At 39.6% G+C, this 23,925-nt stretch overlaps 2 protein-coding genes across 7 annotated transcripts in view; one reads left to right on the top strand and one right to left on the bottom strand.

Annotated features, from left to right (window-relative positions):
- Positions 1 to 23,925, top strand: part of NBEA (neurobeachin) — a 520,018-nt gene that overhangs the window by 361,811 nt on the left and 134,282 nt on the right. For all 6 annotated transcript variants that reach the window (XM_063429275.1, XM_063429259.1, XM_063429266.1 and 3 more), the window contains one exon: positions 4,428 to 4,564. In XM_063429275.1, coding sequence (XP_063285345.1) covers positions 4,428 to 4,564 — 137 coding nt within the window. The remainder of the gene's footprint in view (positions 1 to 4,427; positions 4,565 to 23,925) is intronic.
- MAB21L1 (mab-21 like 1) lies at positions 7,049 to 9,208 on the bottom strand. Its single transcript, XM_063429239.1, has one exon. It carries the CDS (start codon positions 8,568 to 8,570, stop codon positions 7,491 to 7,493), a length of 1,080 nt encoding a protein of 359 aa, XP_063285309.1. The 5' UTR covers positions 8,571 to 9,208; the 3' UTR covers positions 7,049 to 7,490.

The following is a 23,925-nucleotide window of genomic DNA, read 5'->3' as shown; positions in this document are numbered from 1 at the left end:
GGTAATGAACTTGGCATCCTGTAGTTTATCAATGGGCTGATCGGTAATGAACTTGGCATCCTGCACTTTATCAATGGGCTGATCGGTAATGAACTTGGCATCCTGTACTTTATCAATGGGCTGATCGGTAATGAACTTGGCATCCTGTACTTTATCAATGGGCTGATCGGTAATAAACTTGGCATCCTGTACTTTATCAATGGGCTGATCGGTAATAAACTTGGCATCTTGTACTTTATCAATGGGCTGATCGGTAATGAACTTGGCATCCTGTACTTTATCAATGGGCTGATCGGTAATGAACTTGGCATCCTGTACTTTATCAATGGGCTGATCGGTAATAAACTTGGCATCCTGTACTTTATCAATGGGCTGATCGGTAATAAACTTGGCATCCTGTACTTTATCAATGGGCTGATCGGTAATAAACTTGGCATCTTGTACTTTATCAATGGGCTGATCGGTAATGAACTTGGCATCCTGCACTTTATCAATGGGCTGATCGGTAATAAACTTGGCATCTTGTACTTTATAAATGGGCTGATCGGTAATGAACTTGGCATCCTGTACTTTATCAATGGGCTGATCGGTAATGAACTTGGCATCCTGTACTTTATCAATGGGCTGATCGGTAATGAACTTGGCATCCTGCACTTTATCAATGGGCTGATCGGTCATGAACTTAGCATCCTGTACTTTGTTTATCAATGGGCTGTACTGATTGTAACTTAAGGCACAGTGACTGCCGAAATACACACATACATTCCATAGAGTATAGGTGTATACATTGATACATACATAGCTGTCCAATGAATACACATTATACACGGTTACATTCATTCTACATTCTAGAATGTCAGGCCTTGATCTTGCTGGGTTAGAGATATCCCAGCCGATCCTGGTCTTGCTGGGTTAGAGATATCCCAGGACCCAGCCGATCCTGGCCTTGCTGGGTTAGAGATATCCCAGCCGATACTGGCCTTGCCGGGTTAGAGATATCACAGCCGATCCTGGCCTTGCCCAGTTAGAGATATCCCAGCCGATCGTGGCCTTGCCCGGTTAGAGATATCGCAGCCGATCCTGGCCTTGCCGGGTTAGAGATATCGCAGCCGATCCTGGCCTTGCCGGGTTAGAGATATCGCAGCCGATCCTGGCCTTGCTCGGTTAAAGATATCCCAGCCGATCCTGGTCTTGTTGGGTTAGAGATATCCCAGCCGATCCTGGTCTTGTTGGGTTAGAGATATCCCAGCCGATCCTGGTCTTGTTGGGTTAGAGATATCCCAGCCGATCCTGGTCTTGTTGGATTAGAGATATCCCAGCCGATCCTGGCATTGTTGGGTTAGAGATATCCCAGCCGATCCTGGTCTTGTTGGGTTAGAGATATCCCAGCCGATCCTGGCATTGTTGGGTTAGAGATATCCCAGCCGATCCTGGCCTTGCTGGGTTAGGGATATCACAGCCGATCCTGGTCTTGCCGGGCTAGAGACATCCTAGCCGATCCTGGCCTTGCCCGGTTAGAGATATCCCAGCCGATCCTGGTCTTGCCCGGTTAGAGACATCCCAGCCGACCCTGGTCTTGCCCGGTTAGAGACATCCCAGCCGACCCTGGTCTTGCTGGGGTCTGTTGGGAGCTGAACGAAGAAGATGCTGTAAGCTGCTGGCTGGGCGTGTGATCTGGATCAGCTGACCGATCGGCACAGAGAGACCCACAGGATCCTCACATTGAGAGCCGGATCCGTGGCACAGTCTGTACTCCCAGTGTTTCCCATGACGCTCATCCAGCACAGTCTGTAACGTGTCAGATTGCAGTTAGTCCTGATTACCGTGTCTTATTACTGTGGGTGCAGCCCCTCATTAGATACAGTGTATCCGGGCCGCATACACTATCATCGAATTATAAACCGAATGTAGGGAAAATGGCCGATTTCGAGCGATTCGCTAAAATCAGCCTGGATTAGATACACTCTTGGACAAAATGAATCTTTTTACAATATGTAGACATTCTAACTATATTTAATACCTAACGCAACAGATCTTTACATTATCTTACATGAAATCTAGAGTGTTTAGCTAAATGAATAGAACCATATTCTATTAATTACACCGTGCATGCAGTGCTAAATGCAGACTTTCATAGTGTCATTATATATAAATATATAAATAAAACAGAGTGCTAAAATATAATTAGTACACAAATCGATATACACCAAACATGGGCCAAGATAAAACTAATCCTGCAGAAATCTCTACACTCCAAATATATTTTATAATCTCGTGTGTGTATACTTTTCCCTCTTTCTGACATTAAATATGATGATAAATGGTATGTCATAAATAGAGCACTCTGTATTGAAGAACATTTCCTGTGTCTATTATACAGATCGTTCTGGTCAGCTATGTGTTTGTATTGCCCTGTCTAGCTAGAAATTATGGCATGCGTTCATCTATTTATGGAAAAATCCTTAATTTCCTTAACTCAGCCCTATAGATATATTTCATATTTATTATATATTTACCTAAATCAGTATTTTTTGTTATTGATAGTCCCCATATTTATTATATGCCCTCCCTTCCCAAATCCAGCATTTTATTGATAGTCCCCATATTTATTATATGCCCTCCCTTCCCAAATCCAGCATTTTATTGATAGTCCCTATATTTATTATATGCCCTCCCTTCCCAAATCCAGCATTTTATTGATAGTCCCCATATTTATTATATGCCCTCCCTTCCCAAATCCAGCATTTTATTGATAGTCCCCATATTTATTATATGCCCTCCCTTCCCAAATCCAGCATTTTATTGATAGTCCCTATATTTATTATATGCCCTCCCTTCCCAAATCCAGCATTTTATTGATAGTCCCCATATTTATTATATGCCCTCCCTTCCCAAATCCAGCATTTTATTGATAGTCCCCATATTTATTATATGCCCTCCCTTCCCAAATCCAGCATTTTATTGATAGTCCCTATATTTATTATATGCCCTCCCTTCCCAAATCCAGCATTTTATTGATAGTCCCCATATTTATTATATGCCCTCCCTTCCCAAATCCAGCATTTTATTGATACTCCCCATATTTATTATATGCCCTCCCTTCCCAAATCCAGCATTTTATTGATAGTCCCCATATTTATTATATGCCCTCCCTTCCCAAATCCAGCATTTTATTGATAGTCCCCATATTTATTATATGCCCTCCCTTCCCAAATCCAGCATTTTATTTATAGTCCCATATTTATTATATGCCCTCCCTTCCCAAATCCAGCATTTTATTGATAGTCCCCATATTTATTATATGCCATCCCTTCCCAAATCGAGCATTTTATTGATAGTCCCAATATTTATTATATGCCCTCCCTTCCCAAATCCAGCATTTTATTGATAGTCCGCATATTTATTATATGCCCTCCCTTCCCAAATCCAGCATTTTATTGATACTCCCCATATTTATTATATGCCCTCCCTTCCCAAATCCAGCATTTTATTGATACTCCCCATATTTATTATATGCCCTCCCTTCCCAAATCCAGCATTTTATTGATAGTCCCCATATTTAATATTTGCTCTTCCCCCCTCCCCCCCCTTCCATAGTAGAACCGTTTGATTCACAGTCTCCATATTCACTATGAGTTTCACTATCTCAATATATCAGCTGTAGATAGCTGTTCTATTTCTCGTTGCTGTACAGAGCCAAGTTTAAACTGTCCACAATCACAAGCTATTGTTTGTATTCTAAAATAAAGACGTGGCAGGGACTTTGAATGTTTTGCAATAAACACCCTGGAATTGAGTTTCTGCCCCAGGTGTAGGAGCCCAGCTCAGAAAATAAATGCAATAAGCTGATAGCTAGATAGATAGATATAATATTAGACAAAAGAAGCAGTAAGCAGGCAGGTTCTGGATATAAGGTCACTGGTTACCAAGCAGGCGGCATACAAGGGGTTAAACACATATGTTTTATAACAATGTCAACACGACATGGCAATAATATATCTGACTCCAAGCATAAGATGAAGATTGTGTGTGGAGTAATTGACCAGGGAAATTATTAAACATGTATATACTAAGCAGGATTTGAAAAAACGGTTTAAATAATAATAATAATAATAATCATAATCATAATAAGCAATATGTAGAACTAAAGATTACCATGTAGAATTCACTTTTTGTGGCTAAGTAATTGGCACTGTAATGCAGGCAGAATGACGTGTCTGTTAGTCTACCCATTGTACAGCGCTACGGAATTTGCTGGCGCTATATAAATAATAATTAGATGAATGGCGAAAATGAGTTCTAAGTTTTGTATTGTGTCTCCTCCGGGTATAGCACCTCAGCCCCTGAAGCAGACCCTGGAAGTCCTGCTGTCTCTCTGCCCTCTTGGGGAACTGCTGGGAGAGTTGATGTCTTTCTCTTTATTCCAGGTCCTGTTGTACTCAGCACCCCAGCTCAGCTCATTGCACCCATTGTGGTGGCTAAAGGCACCCTTTCCATTACCACCACTGAAATCTACTTCGAGGTGGATGAAGAAGACATTAGCTTTAAGAAGGTCGACCCCAAAGTGAGTACTTTGCATGGTATGAGGGTGTGTCTGTCCCTGCTGCCACTGATTGAAGGCTTGTTTGGAGAGTTAGACATGTCAGGAAACGATTCCCTGTCTTATTATTGATTTCTCCAGCGTTGTAGCAATATGGTTACTTGGTAACAGAGATACTGATAACAGTGGCAAGGGAATAGTAAAATAGTTTAAACCCATTGTTATTCAAATACTATGAAGAGCTAGCTACTAAGCTGAGTGTGTATCTTGTATTATTGCATTAATTGGTCGATATTTTACCAGCATTATTTAAACCGATCTACAAACACAGACTTAGGCCTGTGATTGATGCGATTTGTACAATAATCAATATAAATAAATAATTTAGAATTAACATGAACTAAACCCTAACTCATCATGGATTGTTTAATGTATAATATGGGTTAGTTTAATTTAGTTTAGAATTATCCATTGCCTAATAATAACATATTCAATTAAAATACAATGTGTGTGTATGGTACCACAATTATATATCGATTACTGTGCTTAATGTTGTGGTAAATTTATACGTGTGTGTTGTGTGCATATATAGAATATATAAAATACCACATACATGTATAGAAAGTTGGTATGTTGTTTTTTTTTCTAAGCCAACAAGAGGAAAAATATGAAAACAAGAAAATGAATATATATATATATATATTTTTTTTAAAAAATCTATTTTTTTTATGTTCGTTTGGTTTTCTGTGTTTTAAGATTCAAATAGTAAACCACCCAGAAATTAAATTTTTATTTTTTATTTTAAAACAATTGTAGGTTTAATTTATATTTAAATATGAAAGGGCCATGACAAAGTATTTTTTTTTTTTAAGAATTATAATTTTCTACTCGAATAAACAAATAACGAAAAAAAATTGTAATTAAAAAAACAAACAAACCACCGTACTATTTATAGAAAAGGCTTTAAAAATGTTTTTTCCTTCAAATGTTTTATGTACACTATTATCAGTTTAGTTCTTTTTTTTTTAGTATAGTGGAATACACAGCAACCGCTGTATAGTGTGCTTTATATAGTAAAATATTGATATTGAATTTTAGGTCAGATCTGAAAAAAATTAGAAATGTATCCCTTACGGATTAATGCTCTGTTTTGATTTGTTTTAGAAATCGTTTATCTGTACAGTAATGTCTTCAAAATACAAATATTTATAATATGATAAATAATATAATATGTATTGAATACTGTGATAAATCAAGCAGGCGGACTAGAATTTGCGTGAACTCCCATTACGTTATTTCGGTTTAGACGCTATTTTAAGCCTTTCGTTCCCAACATAAGTCTTTTAAAGGCAGATTTACTATTAGAGGTTCAAGTGTAACATTAGGAATTTCCTTCTCAAGGACTGACAGTTGTTGACTTCTGTATCTTAAACAACTACAGTCATATAAATACTTTAAGAAATTATTTTGTAAGAAATTAAATTAAACATTTGTCACTCCAAAGAAAATGTTAAAATATATATATATATTCACCCCACATTTTTATTTTTATTTGTTTTAAATTTGGATATTTTTGCTAGAGAATGAACACACAAAACACTATTATTTCCGGGTCATTTATTAGCTTGTATTTTAAATTAAATCAACATTTTATTTTTTTTTTGTTTTTAAATCTAATTCACAAAAAAAAATGTCCAGTGTATTTCAAGTGCATTTCAAATATATAATTCAAATATACACGCGCCATCATATAAGCGAGATTCAAATTTCATTTGAATATATTTAAATAACATTTCAAGTATATTTATGGAATGTTAGAAATAAAGGAGCATTCTGAAAAAACCAAAATGTAAACTTTAAAGTTCTGACACCTTTTTAAAGACATATATAACAAAAGTACCGTGAAAAAGCTACCTTTTAAATGGCATCTTCTGAGCAGAACACATCCGGTTGTATCCAAAATGAGAATTGGACTTGTCACCAAATCACAGAACATAAAACAGCCACAATTTATATCAATCACACTGTGAACCACAATATTTTTGATACACAAAAAGTACATAATAATTCATTTGTTCAGCTGCCCGTTCTGGAGAGGTTTTAACCAAAATACTGATTATTATAATCCAAATGGCAGATGATGTAGTGGAGCCCTCGGTGTGATAGAGCAGATTTTGTTTTTCGGCTAGAAGGAGTCAGTGGAGAAATGATAGTGCTTTAAAAATGAAAATGATGCACTTTATTTAATAGCTGGGATAGAAAAAGAGGATTTATTGTCCTTGAAAATTCTCCCAGAAACTGCAATAGAAAATGCAGATGTTTATTAGCCTTAATAGCTTTCCTGAATTCGATCAATCGAACACTCATTGTAGAAGCTCACAGTTGTATCCAGCCGAAGTGACCATTGTATGCAGGACAAGTGAAAGTGTATATATAGATATTGTTTTTGTCCTTTTTAATGTTCTGGTTAAAAGAAACGAAATATATGTTTTGTTATTGATTATACTATTATCTTCCTTTTTTTAAATATATTAACCCTTTTGCTTTTAACTGGAGTCCCCATTGCAGAATGCAGCGGTGCCCTTTGTCAAGACTCTCTCTCTCTCTCTGGCTGTGACAGGGTTAATTGTTAACTGTTTATATTCCAGGCAAAGTAAGGTTTGTAATTCCACAACATGGGCTTTGAGTGAGCAGCTGAAGGGCTCCCATCGTTTGTCAGTGGGCAGGTGAAGGGATCTCATGGCTAGAGAGTGTCAAGCTGAAGGGCTTCCATGGTCTCTGAGTGGGCAAGTGAAGGGTTCTATTGGCAGGTGAATGACTCACATGGGTAGAGATGGGCAAGTGAATGGCTCCCCAGTCAGTGATTGGGCAGGTGATGGGCTACCATTTATAGAGAGTGGGCAAGTAAGTGGCTCCCCAGTCAGTGAGTGGGCAGGTGATGTAGTGGCCCTCATAGTTTCTCCAGGCTCTTGGGGTTGGTGAGGATCTCCCTGGCCAGCCTCCAGGTCTGTTTGGCCGCATTCTCCAGCGCTGAGTGGGGCTTGCCCTGGAAGAGGTCCAGGTTGGGCAGGAAGTAGTGGGGGCACCGCCGGCACTGCAGGCAGGAGATGAGCTGGAGCAGGATGCCGTTGAGCCGGTCTCCCAGACACGACTCGTCCCAGTCCGACTCCCGGGGGTGCTTCTCGCACTCGTAGGACACCAGGGTCTTCATGTGGTAGTTATTGAGGGGCTGGCCGGGCAGCTCCAGGTGCCGGTCCCGCAGGGTCTTCAGCACGGACAGACACTTCTTCCGGCACCCCCCGAGCTGCAGCCGGTTCTCGGCCTCGGCGAACTGCAGCACCCAAGCGTCGCTCTCGGCCGAGCTCTGCTTGCCGGCCAGGGTATGGCACTCCTTGGACAGCAGGTTGAAGCCCTCGGCCTTGACCTCGGCCACCCGGTTGGGCCCCGGCCAGGGGATGTGAGGCAGCGGCCAGTGGGCAGCGCTCCTCGGCCAGATCCCGGTGCATTTAAAGGCCGGGGTGATCTGCACCACGTACCGGTCCCGGATCCGGAGCTTCACCTCGCTCGTGTCCGCCACCATCTTAACCACGTCCCGGTAGCTGCACTTGTCCACGGCCTGGGCCACCAGCGTCTGGAAGCGGGAGCGGATCTTGCGGGCGGACAGGTAGCCCGAGGCCGTGATGAACTCCACCCACAGGGACATGCTCCTCTTCCGGCCATCGCTCAGCTTGAGCACCGCACAGCCCGGCAGCGAGCCGTCATCCACGAAGTTGAAGACCCCCATCTGGTTGAGGTAGAGGACCACCTCGAACTCGGTGGGCGAGATGACCTCCAGCCCTTCGTAGCGGTTGTCCATCTCATTGAGGGAGCTGATGAAGCGGGGCTCCTGCACCTCCACCTCCTTCAGCACGTCGGACACCACCTTGCACACCTCCCGGATGGTCTTGGCGATGGCCGCCTTCCTGGCCTGGCACTTCTCGTTGTAGTACTTGTTGAGGTGGTAGACCAGCTTGGCCTGGGCCGCGATCATGTTGGGGCAGAGATCCGGGTTGTAGACCGGAGTCTCGCAGTAAGCCGAGGGATCCAAGGCGGCGGCTGCTGGGGAAGGAGCCAACTTTGGGGAGAAGAAGGAGGACTCCCAGCTAGAATGAGGCAGGGCTGGGGGTGGTCAGGCTTGTATTGGCTCTGGGGGTCCTCAGGCTGGTACTTGGTTTGAGGGTCCTCAGGCTGGTGTTGGGTCTGGGGGTCCTGAGACTGGTACTTGGTTTGGGGGGTTTCCGACTGGTTTGGGGTCTGAGGGTTTTCAGACTTGTATTGTGTCTGGGGGTCTTCAGGCTGGTATTGGATCAGGGGGTCTTCAGACTGGTGTTTGATAACAGGGTCATCAGCCTGGTACTTGGTCTGGGGGTCCTCAGCCTGACCCTGCAGATGGCATGAAGTTTGAAGCAGCATGGACAGCTTTGCAGGATGACAAGGTCCCACCCCCTCCTCCTCCTCCAGCAGTGACAGTTAGAGGGAGCCAGGGGTTAATTAGGGGCAGGCTTGGAGTGGTCCAGGCACAGTGTGCTGCTATTTGTGGATGTGCTGTACCCTGGCCTGGAGTTGCTCCATCACTCTGTGCGGTGTGTATGGAGGCTGCGGATGGTGTGTACCAGAGCCCCTCTCATGCTCCCCACTGGGAGTTATACAGGGAGGGCCAGGGAAGCGGCCAATCGCCAACAGGCGAGTCTCCGCCCTCAGCTGCGAGCCACAGCACCCCCCTCACAGAGTGAAGGTGAGAGCTACCAGGCTGTGCCCTGGGCATCACTGGGGCACCCAAACACTGGGCAGCAGCTGGGATTAACTCGGTCAGTGGGGTGGGGGAGGGGAGATTAAAAAGTGAGCATCACTTGAAATCAGATTTAGCGAGCTCACAGCAAACAATCTGACATTATATTGTTACATAGTATATACTATTGGATTATATTATGTATCCGTGTGTGGAGATATTTCCATGTGCATACAATACAGATCCATCCTGTGCGTGTGTGAGTGTATATATTTATAAAATATGAATGCTTGTGTGTGTATGTGCATTTTATCTATATACATAGAAACTGTGTATCGATGTGTATACGATTTCCGTGTGTGTGTGTGTGTAACTGTTTTATAAATGTTGCTCTGCGATTTTAATAATAAAAACATATTAAACTGTATATTGTACAAATCATTCATTAATACACACTGTACATTTAGAACGGCATATGGTGTATTTATTTATTTTTAAAAAAATGTTTTTCTCTTTAAATAAAACAAGTTGGTATTTTTTGTTTTCTTTTTATAAAGAATTCGTCAAGTCTGTTTTGTATCTGCTCATGTTTAATATTAAGCAGTCAGCACAATTGGATTCCCTTGTATAAATTGGAACGAATGTGATGTGTCAATTCCACGTGCAGTTTAAAGCTCCAGTTTAATGCAATGCGAGCCAGCCAGGTTTAGGCACATCTGATGGATAATATGTGGCATTCTTATAGGATTCCATTTGTGACAGCTCTAGGGAAAGCTCAGTCAGACTGACAGCTTTTGTTTGGTGTAGCTAGTGCCAGATCCCTGATCAGGAAGTTGGTGTACAGTCTAATTGGGATCCGTGTTTGTGTTTTGTTGTGGCTTGTGCTGTTTTGATGTGCATGGAGTGGATGGATTGCAGGGCTCACATTACCAGATCCCCTGTACTGTCACTGTGTGTTGGGACTCCTATTGATGTTGTCACCAGTTCCTGGGGAGCCTTGGATGATGGCTATCTCTGCCTGTCACAACCAGCTTACCAGAGGCAGACTTAGACCTGACATTACACCTGCTCTCTCTGTCCATGGGCAGTCTCACTGCATGACTGCTAAGGCTCAGGATGGAGAAATGCTCCCCGAGCAATGCTTTCACTTCCCATATGCCTCTTAATATATACAAAATACGCCTTAAAATTATATATAAAAATACATTCCGTTTGAGGTGTTAATTCATCTAATTTTCATGTTTATTCTTAATTATTTTACGTTTTTTTGTTTGTTTTTTTTAAATAAAAAAAATCTTTTGTTTTTCCTTAAACTGTCTAATCATATATACATTGTTTGATACAAATCCAGTATTGTTAACATGTAGAAGGTGTGTGTGTGTATGTATGATTCATATCAGATTACATTAATAGGGATTGGAAGGCAGAATTGCAAACAAAAAACTCAAATTTCAAATCCGCTGTATTCTAGGTGAGCTATGCTGTTAAATCACTGCAGTCCATTGTGATTGAATAAACTCCACAAACATTTATATTTTCAGAGCATTTTTTGTTATTATTATTGAGTGAAGGAAAAGTCACATGTAACTGTCTCAAGGCTTTCCTGCTCCATGGATCTTAATAATATTGTATTATTTGGTGACAGATAAAGGTTTTTGTTTCTAAATGAAGAGATACACGCGTGTGTTTTGTACTATTTAATATAACTCGGCAGTAAATCGTGATAAACCGTAAATAAAACTCCCTATATTATCCTTATTGCTCGTACACACGTTAACATGAGATCCGGAGTTTAGTAAATAACGCCGATGGTGTTATTGGTTAGTAAATTGTGTGCCAGCAGTTTGAAAGACACATCCAGGCTAAAATAGTCAAACTTTAATATAGCTAAAGAATTTCCAGAAATCGGATGGTTTTAGCCCAATTCTGCCTATTCCTATTACATGTCGCTGCAGTTGGTAAATAACACGTTATAACCCGGTTCATTCACTAACAAAACGGCGATACTCTGACTGTTTGGAGATGTCGGTTACAGTCGGTACACGGTGCGCGCCCCCGCTCCTAGTCAGACCTTTCAGCGCGATCCCGAGTGCGCGCTCCTGAATCTAGAGAGAGGGAGCCAGGGCTATCCCAGCTCTGAGGGTATCCTAGCAACGGCACTTAACCCCTCACTGCCAGTGTTCGACTCCCAGATCAAGAGCAACATTGAAACTAATATCCAGACATTAACCAATTCAGTACCAGAGATGAGCAGCTCATAGCTTTCCATCTAGACATTAACCATTTCAGTACCAGAGATGAGCAACTCATAGCTTTCCATCTAGACATTAACCCTTTCAGTACCAGAGATTAGCAACTCATAGCTTTCCATCTAGACATTAACCCTTTCTGTACCAGAGATGAGAAACGCATTGCTTTACATCCGGATATTAACCTTTTCACTACCAGAGATGAGAAACGTATTGCTTTACATCCAGACATTAACCAGTTCAGTACCAGTGATGAGCAACTCATAGTTTTCTATCCAGACATTAACCCTTTCAGTACCAGAGATGAGAATCTCATTGCTTTACATCCAGACATTAACCGGTTCAGTACCAGTGATGAGCAACTCATAGCGTTCTATCTAGACATTAACCAATTAAGTACCAGAGATGTGTCCTATTGACTGTGATGCCTTTTATGCTAATCCCTGGCACTTAGGGTTTCCGTCGTTCATCCAAATACACCGCCTGTCTTGCTAGTAGGCCTGCCTACAGAGTATATATATAGCTTTCTAAACTCTGTTTAGCCCATATATATATATTTTTTTTTCTAAAGGCCTCACTACCCTGCTCTGTGGTAGCGGGCAGTGAATTTCGAAATACAGGGATGATAATGGCTCTTTAAACTCCCGATGTGCCCGAGGCATTCAATGTTTGTAATGTGGTTGGTCACACGTTTGCTAGTTAATGGGTTAAATTAATTGTATTAAGTGCAAATCGAGTCATTGTACAACGATGCGGTATATGGTGTTGCTATAACACTATCCCGAGGATCCCATCCTCACGTTCTCCTTGGCAATAAGTAAGGCTAGTTGTTTCGTTTTGTTATTTGCAATAAGTCTCTCTATGGCCGGATCTATGTGATAACCTTCATATAGCCAGTCTCGGAGACAGTGTCTGATACACAGAGAGGAAGTCAGTCATCTCCCAGGCACAGAGTGCTGGCTGTGGAACACTCACATTGTTACAAAGTTTCCATCTCATCCACTGCCTGCTCTGCCTTCTATGGGGAGTGCCACCTGCATACATGGTTACTATGGGATGTATTATTCATCCATACATGCAGTACCTATGAATTTCTGCTATATTTCCAAACACTTAATACATACTTTACATGTGTTTTGCTGTTTAACTCTAAACTGTCTTTTTATATATATATATATATATATATATATATATATATATATATATATATATAGTCTGCATTTTTCATTATGCTGTGCAGTATCTTTTGCAGGCTAGGAACATGTGAAAATAAACATTTTATTTATCATTCAGCAATCACCAGCAATATACAATTACACATGACGTGTACATATCTGTATATAATAGTCAAGCCCACGATTTTCTTTTCTTTTTTAAAATAATAACAAAGTTTTTACCCAGGAAAGGTACATTCAGATTACTCTGGTTCTGAAGTATGTCCTATTCATTTCTGTTTGTTTCATAAATGCTGCAGTTTCTTTTAGCTGAGATACACACACACACACACACACACACACACAAACACACACCATTATACATTCAGGACATACTTGAAAACAAGAGAAATCTCAATGTATCATTCCTGGTAAATATTTTATAAATAAATATCAAGCATTTTAAAAGTGTGTTTGGATGTCTGTGTGTGTTTATATAACAATAATAATAATTATTATTATTATTAAATACACCTCCGTATTGACTTAAATATAAAAAAAATGTGTGTGCAAATTCAAAGTCCCTGCAACTTGCTTTTTAATGAATATCCCATAATGTCCTCTTCTCTGTCTAAACATTCATATGTACATTATACATCATGTATGGTATGTATATTCATTTCAAACTATGCCTATAGTGTATTATCTTACTGGTTTTAATTTTAACACATATATTTATCTACATATTAAATATACAATATTCCTTCCATGTCATTTTTGCATTAGCTCATTTTATTAATAAGCTTATACTCTAATAGTGTACATACATCTGGCAAAGTCAGTCAGAGGACAGTACTTTAAGTGTTTGCCCTAGTAAAAAGTTGTGTGCAGAATGTGAGCTCAGTAATTCAAATGCCTGGAGCCAATTTTGCCTTGTTGCCTAGCAACTCCTCCATTACAGCTCCACAAATGTCATACTATGGAATAGAAAACAAATAGGAGAAATGGCTCCCAGGCCATTTTTGAATATTGTGTTTGTATAAACGGATCATATGAAACTCAGAGCTAAAATATAATGATAGCATATGACCAGGTCTGTAAGATAAGCTAGAAATATATATATAGTTTTATATAGTTTCTCAAATCTTCTGTTGCAGAACACACACACGCACACGCACACACACACGCACACACACACGCACACACACACACACACACACACACGTGTGTGTTTACTTGTATTCAGTAGGGGGGGGGCTATGCTTTTATTTTATTTTAAATAAGATAAATCTAAATGATTGTTGATTGGATTGTAGAACAATATTAATTACAATTATGAGTGCTAAACACTGCATTAGCCTGCTGAGCCCTCCTCTATTTATCTGGATTAATTATAAATATATACTCCAGATTAGCATTTCACCAATGCAGCACAATAGAGGTTGGCGCTTTAAAAATAGTAATAATAAGAATAGAATTGGTAAAATTATAATAAAATTGCATGCCGTAAAAGGCATTAAATGGGGGTAGTACAAATATAGGGGGTAACTGCGTGCGCAAGCTGCAAAAGGAAACAATTTTCAGGTTTGGGGCAGCAAAGGTCAATTTCCACAGGCAGGAAAACAAAGACACTGGTCTGGAGTGATCTGGATTGCCGAAGCAGCTCCAAAATACTGTGAACAATTAATTGTACCAACTTAACTTGCAAGGGCCCTGCAACGTGTTGTATTACAGAGGCCATTTCGCCAAAGCACTTAGCATACATTTTGAAAACATACTGTTTAACACAAATGTTAATTTTACTCTGTTTCTTTTACAAGATCTGCTGCTTTTTTTCATTCTGATATTTTCTACATTTTTCTTTTTCTTAGCCTGCTTGAGCACAGACAGTCCATGTAATTTAGATTTTTTTTTTATATTCTTTTAGAATTATTATTATTTTTTTTTTTTTTGTACACATGCCTGAATCCATATATGTGGCATGTGATCGCTTGCAAGTGCTTGTTCTTAATTAAACAGTATTCTTAACAGTGACAAGTGCATTTAACAGATGGGAATCCTCAGAAAAAATAAACTGTAAAACATTTGTAGGGAAACACAAACCCACAACAAAAACTGTGTACTATCTTTTATTTTTTTTCTTGTCAACTAAGCTTTTGTTATTACAAGCATCAGTAACTTACTGCAAATAGAAATTGGTCTGCCAACAGATTTGTCCTGATGACATTAGTGTTAAGATTGATATTTGCACTTTATTAAAAAAAAAAAAAAAGGCGCTATATATATATAATGTGCATTTATCTTGCTTTGGTACAGACCTGGTGTGAGACCTGGTATATATATATATATATATATATAGCGCCTTTTTTTTTTGTTTGTTTTTTTAATAAAGTGCAAATATCAATCTTAACACTAATGTCATCAGTGTTAATGTGCATTTATCTTGCTTTGGTACAGACCTGGTGTGAGATTCTGTGTAACCTTTTGCTAGTCTATTACAATTGCAAATATTGGAAATCTGAAGTTATGCAAACAGGCAAATAGGCACATTATATATCACTTTATATATTTCTCTCAATAACAAACATTTGTTTTCATATTAATTATATTTTTTGTTCCCCTTTCTGTACACCCATTGGATGGATGAGTAACTTTTCCCCTGCTGTCTAACAAAATTTCCTTGTAAATAACATGATATTTTCAAGGTATGTGTATGTTAATGTATCACACAATAAAATATATAATATAGAAAATAAAATGATTGAAATAATATTATGTAGAAACATGCAAACAAATATATATTTTTCTATTTTTATCTCAGATCTGTTTCAGTATTTTTGGGGCATGAAAAGGATTTATGAATCGTTGTGTGTTTGCACATTTTGTAAAAAATCATGTATTTGTTCAGCTCTCGGCATTAGCACAATTCCCCCGGCATGCATCTGAAACTGCACAGTTTAGCCACGGGCATCCGTAACCCTTGTGGTGCTCAATATAGCAGGAAGAAGCCATATGTGTTTAAATATGAAGCAAAATCTATTTCTATTTCATTATTTTCTTTCTTTTTTTTTTTTTTCTTTTTCCAATCCGTATGGATGATTTTGTTGTGCCTGAAGACAGTGAAATAGAAAATATAAAACTAATTAATTGCTTATTTTCTCGAGGCATTTTCTTTTCTCACTTGCAATATGGAATGCTTGTCAGCATTTCTGATAAATGAGAATACTTAATTTACATAGATTTCACATTAACCCAAAAATTAGTTTTATTTCAGCATAAACTAGTTTGCATAATGGCACTAATAGCACATTATGAGAAGAGTTTTAGGTTCTGTTTCTTAATATTTTTTTTTCTCAACATAATTTAAATGCAAGATTAACGAAGTGATATTTTTCTCAATTTTGAACTGAAAGATTTAAAAAAAAATGTTTTTATTTTTTTGTTTAACAAATCTTATTTCTATTTAAAAAAAAATAATAATAATTATATGCATTTTCAAAAAACATTTCTTTTTCTGTACCATAATCAAACAGTACACATTAGCTGAAAGAAATTCACTGATGGATTACAAAGCCCCCTTTTTTTTTTTTTTTTTTACATCATAATTTTAGCCTTAGAATGTTAATGTATAGTTTAAGCTAATTTATTTTGCTTGGTTTTTTTTTTATATGTTAATAGTATAATCTAGTATAAAGTGTAGACATACTAGTGGCAATTTGTGTGCTCTAGAAATACCTAGAACTGGTATGCTAGTTCGCTATAGAAATGATTGTTACTGCTGGTTCATCCTATGATAAGACACTATTTTTACAAAACACTTCCAACAATAGCAAGTTAAATGCAAAAGCCATTTCCTTGCTACTTTTTAGAAGCTGGGACACAGTGGGTGCCAGCTGTCAATGCTCAGCTAATGATGACAAATGCCCCTCTCGATGCAAATTGTAGTGCTTGCAGGCTGCTCTCAAAGTCTGCCAGATTACCTCCCTTCAGATAGTAATTTAACCTTTTTAAACTCTTGTGTCACAATGAAATTATCAACTTGGATGGTCTTAAAAGGCGTACATACGTTCATGAAAACCTTATAAAATTGAATCAAAGTAGTTTCAGGCATTTTAATTTCACAGGTTAATTTTATTTTGTCCTACAAATATTCACTATTCTGAAATGGCAATATTATTATTATTATTTTATTATTTATATAGCGCCAACAAATTCCGTAGCGCTGTACAATGGGTGGACTAACAGACACATCATTGAGATCAGACCACTGCACGTACAGGAACAGATATATTGGATATGTTACAGAACTATTGTTTGTGGTTGTGTTAAGGAAATTAAATCTTGCTTGGCGCGCAGTGATTGTTTTTTATGGCGTCTCTAGATCATTTAGTAAGCTGAATTCCTGGTATATTTTTCAGTAACGGCATAATAAAATAAACAAAAAAAACACAGTGATCACAGCTTTGTAGAGAAGTTAAAGTATTTTTTTAAGTAGGTGTCTTTAAAAATATCAAAGTACTAACATTAATTATATACTCCTTTTGTGCCTGCAAAGATCCACTAATTTTGAAATGGTTAATTAAAATAAACTTTTTTTTTCCCCCAACTCTTTCTAAAAAGAAATACAGTGTGTCCTACGGAATATTCAGCATTTTCTTGCATGAACGGTTATCAAATTAAGTCCAGAATGTGCACAAAAGAAGCCCCTTTCATTTCTGGTTTTGCCCCATCTGTGTCATGTGTTGATTTATGCATTAGGAGGTGTTACCGCATGAATCCCAATGTGCCAGGCAGTTGTTTTATGTACTCTGAGTGTGCATGGAGGAGTTTATAAGTTATCCAGGCCATTGTTTGTCACTTTAAACGGACATGTGTACACTCTGTTCAGCATATTTTCTGGCTAATAATATCTAATGAAGCTGGACCAGTGCTTGTTCAGTCTCGTCCATTCACATGGCTTTCTGTGTACATCTTTGAAAGTTTCACTTAACACCCATTAGTAATTACATCTCAGATTGTTTGGGCTTTCTGGGTGGTTTCAACACTAGATTGTCTACATTTAAAACACATAATGAAAATACACAAATGTGCAGGTATTTTCTATCCATTAAATACACAATCTTGCACCTGCCATTCTTGTTCCTGATTGGCTGTTACATTTGTTAGTTACCCCTCTGCTTTAAAGCAAGCTCACACATCCGAAAGAAAACAGGCTGGATGTGTTCTCAAAATATTACACACATTATATCAAATGCAGAACTATTTGGAAGAAAAAAAACAATTATAGGGGTTCTTATGTTCTATTGAAAATAGAATAGATTTTTAATTTGTTCTAGAGTTTGCGGTTTTAAAATTACACTTCTATACTGTCTAATATGTTTTATTTATATTTTTTCCAGTGGATAATTTAACCCCCTTGGTCAGGATTCAGAGTAGATCTCATTGTCACTGGGTTGCCAATGGTAGGAACTGGTACTTCATGTTCTAGCTAACTGCCTACAATAGGTAGCTTTTTCCCAAAAAAATCTCATTAAAGGGTCACTCCAGACCCCAAAATAACTTTAGCTTGTTAAAAAGCTATATGTGTGAAGAGTGTGTGCTCTTTTTTTCATTTTGCAAGATTTCAATAGAAGTGTTCACGTTTATAAATTAACCTGTATACACCCCCTGGTCCTGTTACTTCCTGGTCTCGTTAACTCAATGCAACTGACATCAAGAGGCAGCAATTGCCCAGAGCACCTGACTTACAGAGACTTTTCATTGAGCTATATTGGGAAGTCTGTGATTGGACAGCCACAGAAAGTCTGGGTGGGGTTAGGTGAGAGCTTGCATAGCAGACAAGAGATCTGCAGTGTTTTCATGCTGATTGTAGATATATACTCAATGAAAAATACATAATTAAATGCATGCAAGTTTTCATTTGGGGTTTATCTACTAAACTGTGATTTTTATTTATTTTGTATTTGAGCAGTGGAGTGTCCCTTTAAGGTGTCTTGCTAAAGGTAATTTTATGTTAATTGTAGTACAGTATGAGAGTAGCTTATTTTCAAATCAACAAATTGTTCACAAAATATTACTAGAGGCATTATTTGTGTGATGATTAAAAATAATAATAATTCAATGTTAGGAACCTGTGATTTAATCAATAACATTACATCATACAATGGACATGACTGACTCTTTATTTGCCATTTATTTGTAACTTTTTTTTTTATGTTTCTCTCACTAGTTTTACCACCTTCCTATCAATTCTCATTCTGTAAGCCAGCAGTCTCCTCCCCTGCGTTCTCATTCTGTAAGCCAGCAGTCTCCTCCCCAGTGTTCTCATTCTGTAAGCCAGCAGTCTCCTCCCCAGTGTTCTCATTCTGTAAGCCAGCAGTCTCCTCCCCAGTATCCTCATTCTGTAAGCCAGCAGTCTCCTCCCCAGCGTTCTCATTCTGTAAGCCAGCAGTCTCCTCCCCAGTATCCTCATTCTGTAAGCCAGCAGTCTCCTCCCCAGTGTTCTCATTCTGTAAGCCAGCAGTCTCCTCCCCAGTGTTCTCATTCTGTAAGCCAGCAGTCTCCTCCCCAGTGTTCTCATTCTGTAAGCCAGCAGTCTCCTCCCCTGCGTTCTCATTCTGTAAGCCAGCAGTCTCCTCCCCAGCGTTCTCATTCTGTAAGCCAGCAGTCTCCTCCCCAGCGTTCTCATTCTGTAAGCCAGCAGTCTCCTCCCCAGTGTTCTCATTCTGTAAGCCAGCAGTCTCCTCCCCTGCATTCTCATTCTGTAAGCCAGCAGTCTCCTCCCCAGCGTTCTCATTCTGTAAGCCAGCAGTCTCCTTCCCAGCGTTCTCATTCTGTAAGCCAGCAGTCTCCTCCCCAGTATCCTCATTCTGTAAGCCAGCAGTCTCCTCCCCAGTATCCTCATTCTGTAAGCCAGCAGTCTCCTCCCCAGCGTTCTCATTCTGTAAGCCAGCAGTCTCCTCCCCAGTATCCTCATTCTGTAAACCAGCAGTCTCCTCCCCAGTATCCTCATTCTGTAAGCCAGCAGTCTCCTCCCCAGTATCCTCATTCTGTAAGCCAGCAGTCTCCTCCCCAGTATCCTCATTCTGTAAGCCAGCAGTCTCCTCCCCAGCGTTCTCATTCTGTAAGCCAGCAGTCTCCTCCCCAGTGTTCTCATTCTGTAAGCCAGCAGTCTCCTCCCCAGTATTCTCATTCTGTAAGCCAGCAGTCTCCTCCCCAGTATCCTCATTCTGTAAGCCAGCAGTCTCCTCCCCAGCGTTCTCATTCTGTAAGCAAGCAGTCTTTTCCCCTGCGTTCTCATTCTGTAAGCCAGCAGTCTCCTCCCCAGCGTTCTCATTCTGTAAGCCAGCAGTCTCCTCCCCAGCGTTCTCATTCTGTAAGCCAGCAGTCTCCTCCCCAGTGTTCTCATTCTGTAAGCAAGCAGTCTTCTCCCCTGCGTTCTCATTCTGTAAGCCAGCAGTCTCCTCCCCAGCGTTCTCATTCTGTAAGCCAGCAGTCTCCTCCCCTGCGTTCTCATTCTGTAAGCCAGCAGTCTCCTCCCCTGCGTTCTCATTCTGTAAGCCAGCAGTCTAGCATTTTCATTCTGTAAGCCAACAGTCTCTTCCCCAGCATTCACATTTTGTAAGCCAGCAGTCTCCTCCCCAGCATTCACATGCTGTAAGCCAGCAGTCTCCTCCCCAGCATTTTTTATTTTTTGAGTAGTCGCATGAACTGGAGAGGATGGTGACAGTGGCTCTCCAGTGAGATGGACCTACCTCTCTTTGGTAAGAATATTGAATCAGCAGGCCTTAACCAGTGTCTGTAAGCAAACATGGAGATAATGTAGAGGGAGGAGTCAATGTAACACTAAATATTTATAATAGAAGACACAGATTGTTTTGTTTTTTTATTCTGCTAGATGTCTTTTATGTATTAAGAAACATAGTGGAATACACAATAATTAATATATTTACATCCACATTCAAAATTAGAATGAAATTACAAGATTGAAACATCGAGACCTAAAAAGAAAAGTTAGCCAATATCCCCATGGGGTATATGGCGAGTTTGTACATAGATGTTTCTTATTTTAAGAAAATCTACATATAATAATTATTTTTTATGTGAAACTACATGCCTCTTACTTGATTCTTACCTGACGGGAAATTACATTCTAACTTTTGTTTCTTCAAATCAAACAGTATTAGCCCCTCTCCTCCCCCTCCCCCCTCCCCCCCCCCCCCCCTCTCTCCTTTTTTTGGGGGTCTTAAATATCTATCGATGATATTCTCAAAAGATAACCTAGTCTTACACAGCGCTTTAAGAAGGTTTTTGCACATCAAATCACCAGCTTTATTTACCTGGTTGAAATTCAAATCGCTCTTTTGAAGTGACAGTGTTTTGGCAGCTTTTCTAAACTGTCTAAGCACAAAAAAAAGGACTACAACCCTGAATGAATGCCTGTGTTGACACCCCCTAACAAGAAGGGATTATGTGTTTACAGAGGAAGTAATATGATAGGCCAAGTATAAGAGGCACTTCACAAGAGCACTTCAGCATATAATGAGTGAGTGACTGGAGAGTGCAGACTGCTGCCATTCTCTCCTTCATTTCAACATTGATAGCGCTCTTCTCCAAAGCCCTCCTGATCGTGCTCAGCTGCTCTGTTGTCATGCTGGGAATAATGGTAAAGAGGCTTTTCTGTCTCATTTTTCTTGCTAATTTACACATTCAGGCCATTTTTTGTTTGCTCTCCTTATTTGCGATTCCCTTTTGTCGAGGTGCTGTTCTCTTTCTAGCCTCGGGCCTCTGAGCTAATTTGAGCTTCTATAATTACAGTGTGTTTTACACCTGTCTGCTTTTCTGAATTCTCCTTGTCTTCACATTGGATCTACATACCATGGATTGCTCTTCACGTATAGGACCTTCAAAATGTAAATGTAATGTATATAATGATGGCAGTGTTCGTGTGTCCCACGACTTACCTGAATAGAGGAATCTCAATCTATACTTTCTAAGCCGATAAAATGCACACATACATAACTGTAAAAATGCCTTAGGCGACTCTTGTGCTTGAATGAGCAAAAATTGTTTCATTTTCTGAAAAGAAATAATGTGATCTTCAAAATTACCTATAGGAAGAAACAAAAATAATTATCAGTGCAATTGGAAAAGCCACATCTTGCATTCTTAGAGGACTTATAATCCAATTTGAAGCAAATATGGAGAAATAAGACAAAATTAAGAATTGCAATCATCCTTAGAGATCATTTGGAAAGAAGTCATTTTGATTGGGATTTTCAAAATATATTGTCCACAAGAACTTCGAACTACATTGTGAGGGTAAAATAATCAACAAACATCACTCGTACCATTTGAGTAACTTAGCCATAACAATACCATCAACACCATCTCTGGACTTCAATTATGTGATTCAAATATCTTTAGAAATGCCTAGAACTTGTCTTTTCCAGATGAATTCCCCATAGTTCTTGTCTCAGTAAATAATGTCCATGATTTGTCAATAGAGGTATGTTGTAGCAGTTTGGGCATTGTTTAATTGCTATCTTTATGTTTGGGACAGATTTGAGAAATTCTACTTGTACTGCACTAATTACAGCAACTTCGCAATTTTTTTTTAAATATTAAATGTAACATACGCGATCAAACATTCACTAAACAGTAATTTAAAACCTCACAGAATGTAATAGTATGTTTAAAAACACCTAACCTATGCAAAAATAAGGGAGGTTTAGTTACAGTATATGATCATACATTATGTAAGCCTGCCACCTCGCCAATGACCACATTTGTGGCAGGCCGTCGCTATATACACTAATTAGCCACAACATTAAAACCACTGACAGGTGAAGTGGATAACATTGATTATAATATTACAAAAGCACCTGTCAGGGCGTAGGATATATTAGGCAGCATGTGAATAGTCAGTTCTTAAATGTGTTGGAAGCAGGAAAAATGGGCAGGCGAAAAGATTGTCTTTGACAAGGGCCAAATAGTGATGGATAGTGACTGGGTCAAAGAATCTCCAAAACAGTCTTTTGTTGTTTTTTTCCCGCTATGAGGGGTGGGTACCTATCAAAGGTGGTACAAGGAAGGACAACTGGTGTCTGGGTCCTGGGTGCCCAAGACTCATTGATGTGTGTGGGGAGTGAAGTCTAGTCCGTCAGGTCCGATCACACAGATGAGCTACATTTTCTGAAAAACGTAATGTTGGCCATGATCGAAAGGTGTCAGAACATGGAGCAATGGCATAAGATTGCCTGGTCTGGTGAATCACGTTTTCTTTTAGATAAGGTGGATGGTTGAGTGCGTATGCGTCGTTTACCTGGGGAAGAGATGGCAGCAGGATGTATTATGGAAAGAAGGCTGGCTGGCAAAGGCAGTTTTGTGCTGTGGGCAATGTTTTGCTGGGAAACCTTGGCTCCTGGCATTCATGTAGATGTTACTTGTATGTACGACCTATCTAGAGATTGTTGCAGACCACGTATACCCTTTCATGACAATGGTGTTCATTGTCCTCCCCCCTGCCTCCCCCCAAAATAAAACCCTCCCACAGTTTAGAATACAGGCATGCATATTTGTATAGGGTCTAGAGGAGCTTACAAAAGCTGCAGTTCGTATGACTGCAGCCTTTGTAAGCCCTCCTCTTCTTCTTTTTTTTCCTCTTCACAGGAAAATAACCAATCAGAGGCTTCTCACTGCTTCTCAGCCTCTGACTTGGTCCCCACGTACAGGCCTGTGCACGCGTTCACCCTGTTGCTTGTGCACTTCTGAAGCTAAAGAGCTGGTCTGAGGTCTGTCAGGAAGGGAGGGGGGGAGGGGGGGGGGGGGAGAAAGACCTGCTCAAGTAGGAAGGAATCTACACTGGCTTTATGATTGACAGCAAGAGGGGAGTTCCCTAGTTAATTTATTAAAGGGCTGATATCTCACAGAAATCAGCACTTTTATAAACTGGGGTTAAATGAGGGTGCTTCTCACCCATAAAGCACTTCAGCAAGCTAACGTGCTTTTGGGATGTAGAGTGGTCCTTTATAGAATCTGCTGCTAATGTCTTGGTGCCAGATACCAAGAACACGTTCAGAGGTCATGGAGCTATTAACAATAAGTTAGCATACAGTACCTCCACTTTTCTGGGTTTCCTATTGGCACCCTCAGTGATATACACTTCTACACATAGATCATTAAAACTACAGTTCCATCCAATATATGCATTTC

The sequence above is a fragment of the Pelobates fuscus genome, chromosome 1 (assembly GCF_036172605.1).
Source record: "Pelobates fuscus isolate aPelFus1 chromosome 1, aPelFus1.pri, whole genome shotgun sequence".
NCBI classification, from domain to species: Eukaryota; Metazoa; Chordata; class Amphibia; order Anura; family Pelobatidae; genus Pelobates; species Pelobates fuscus.
This window is presented reverse-complemented; position numbering and strand designations above follow the sequence as displayed.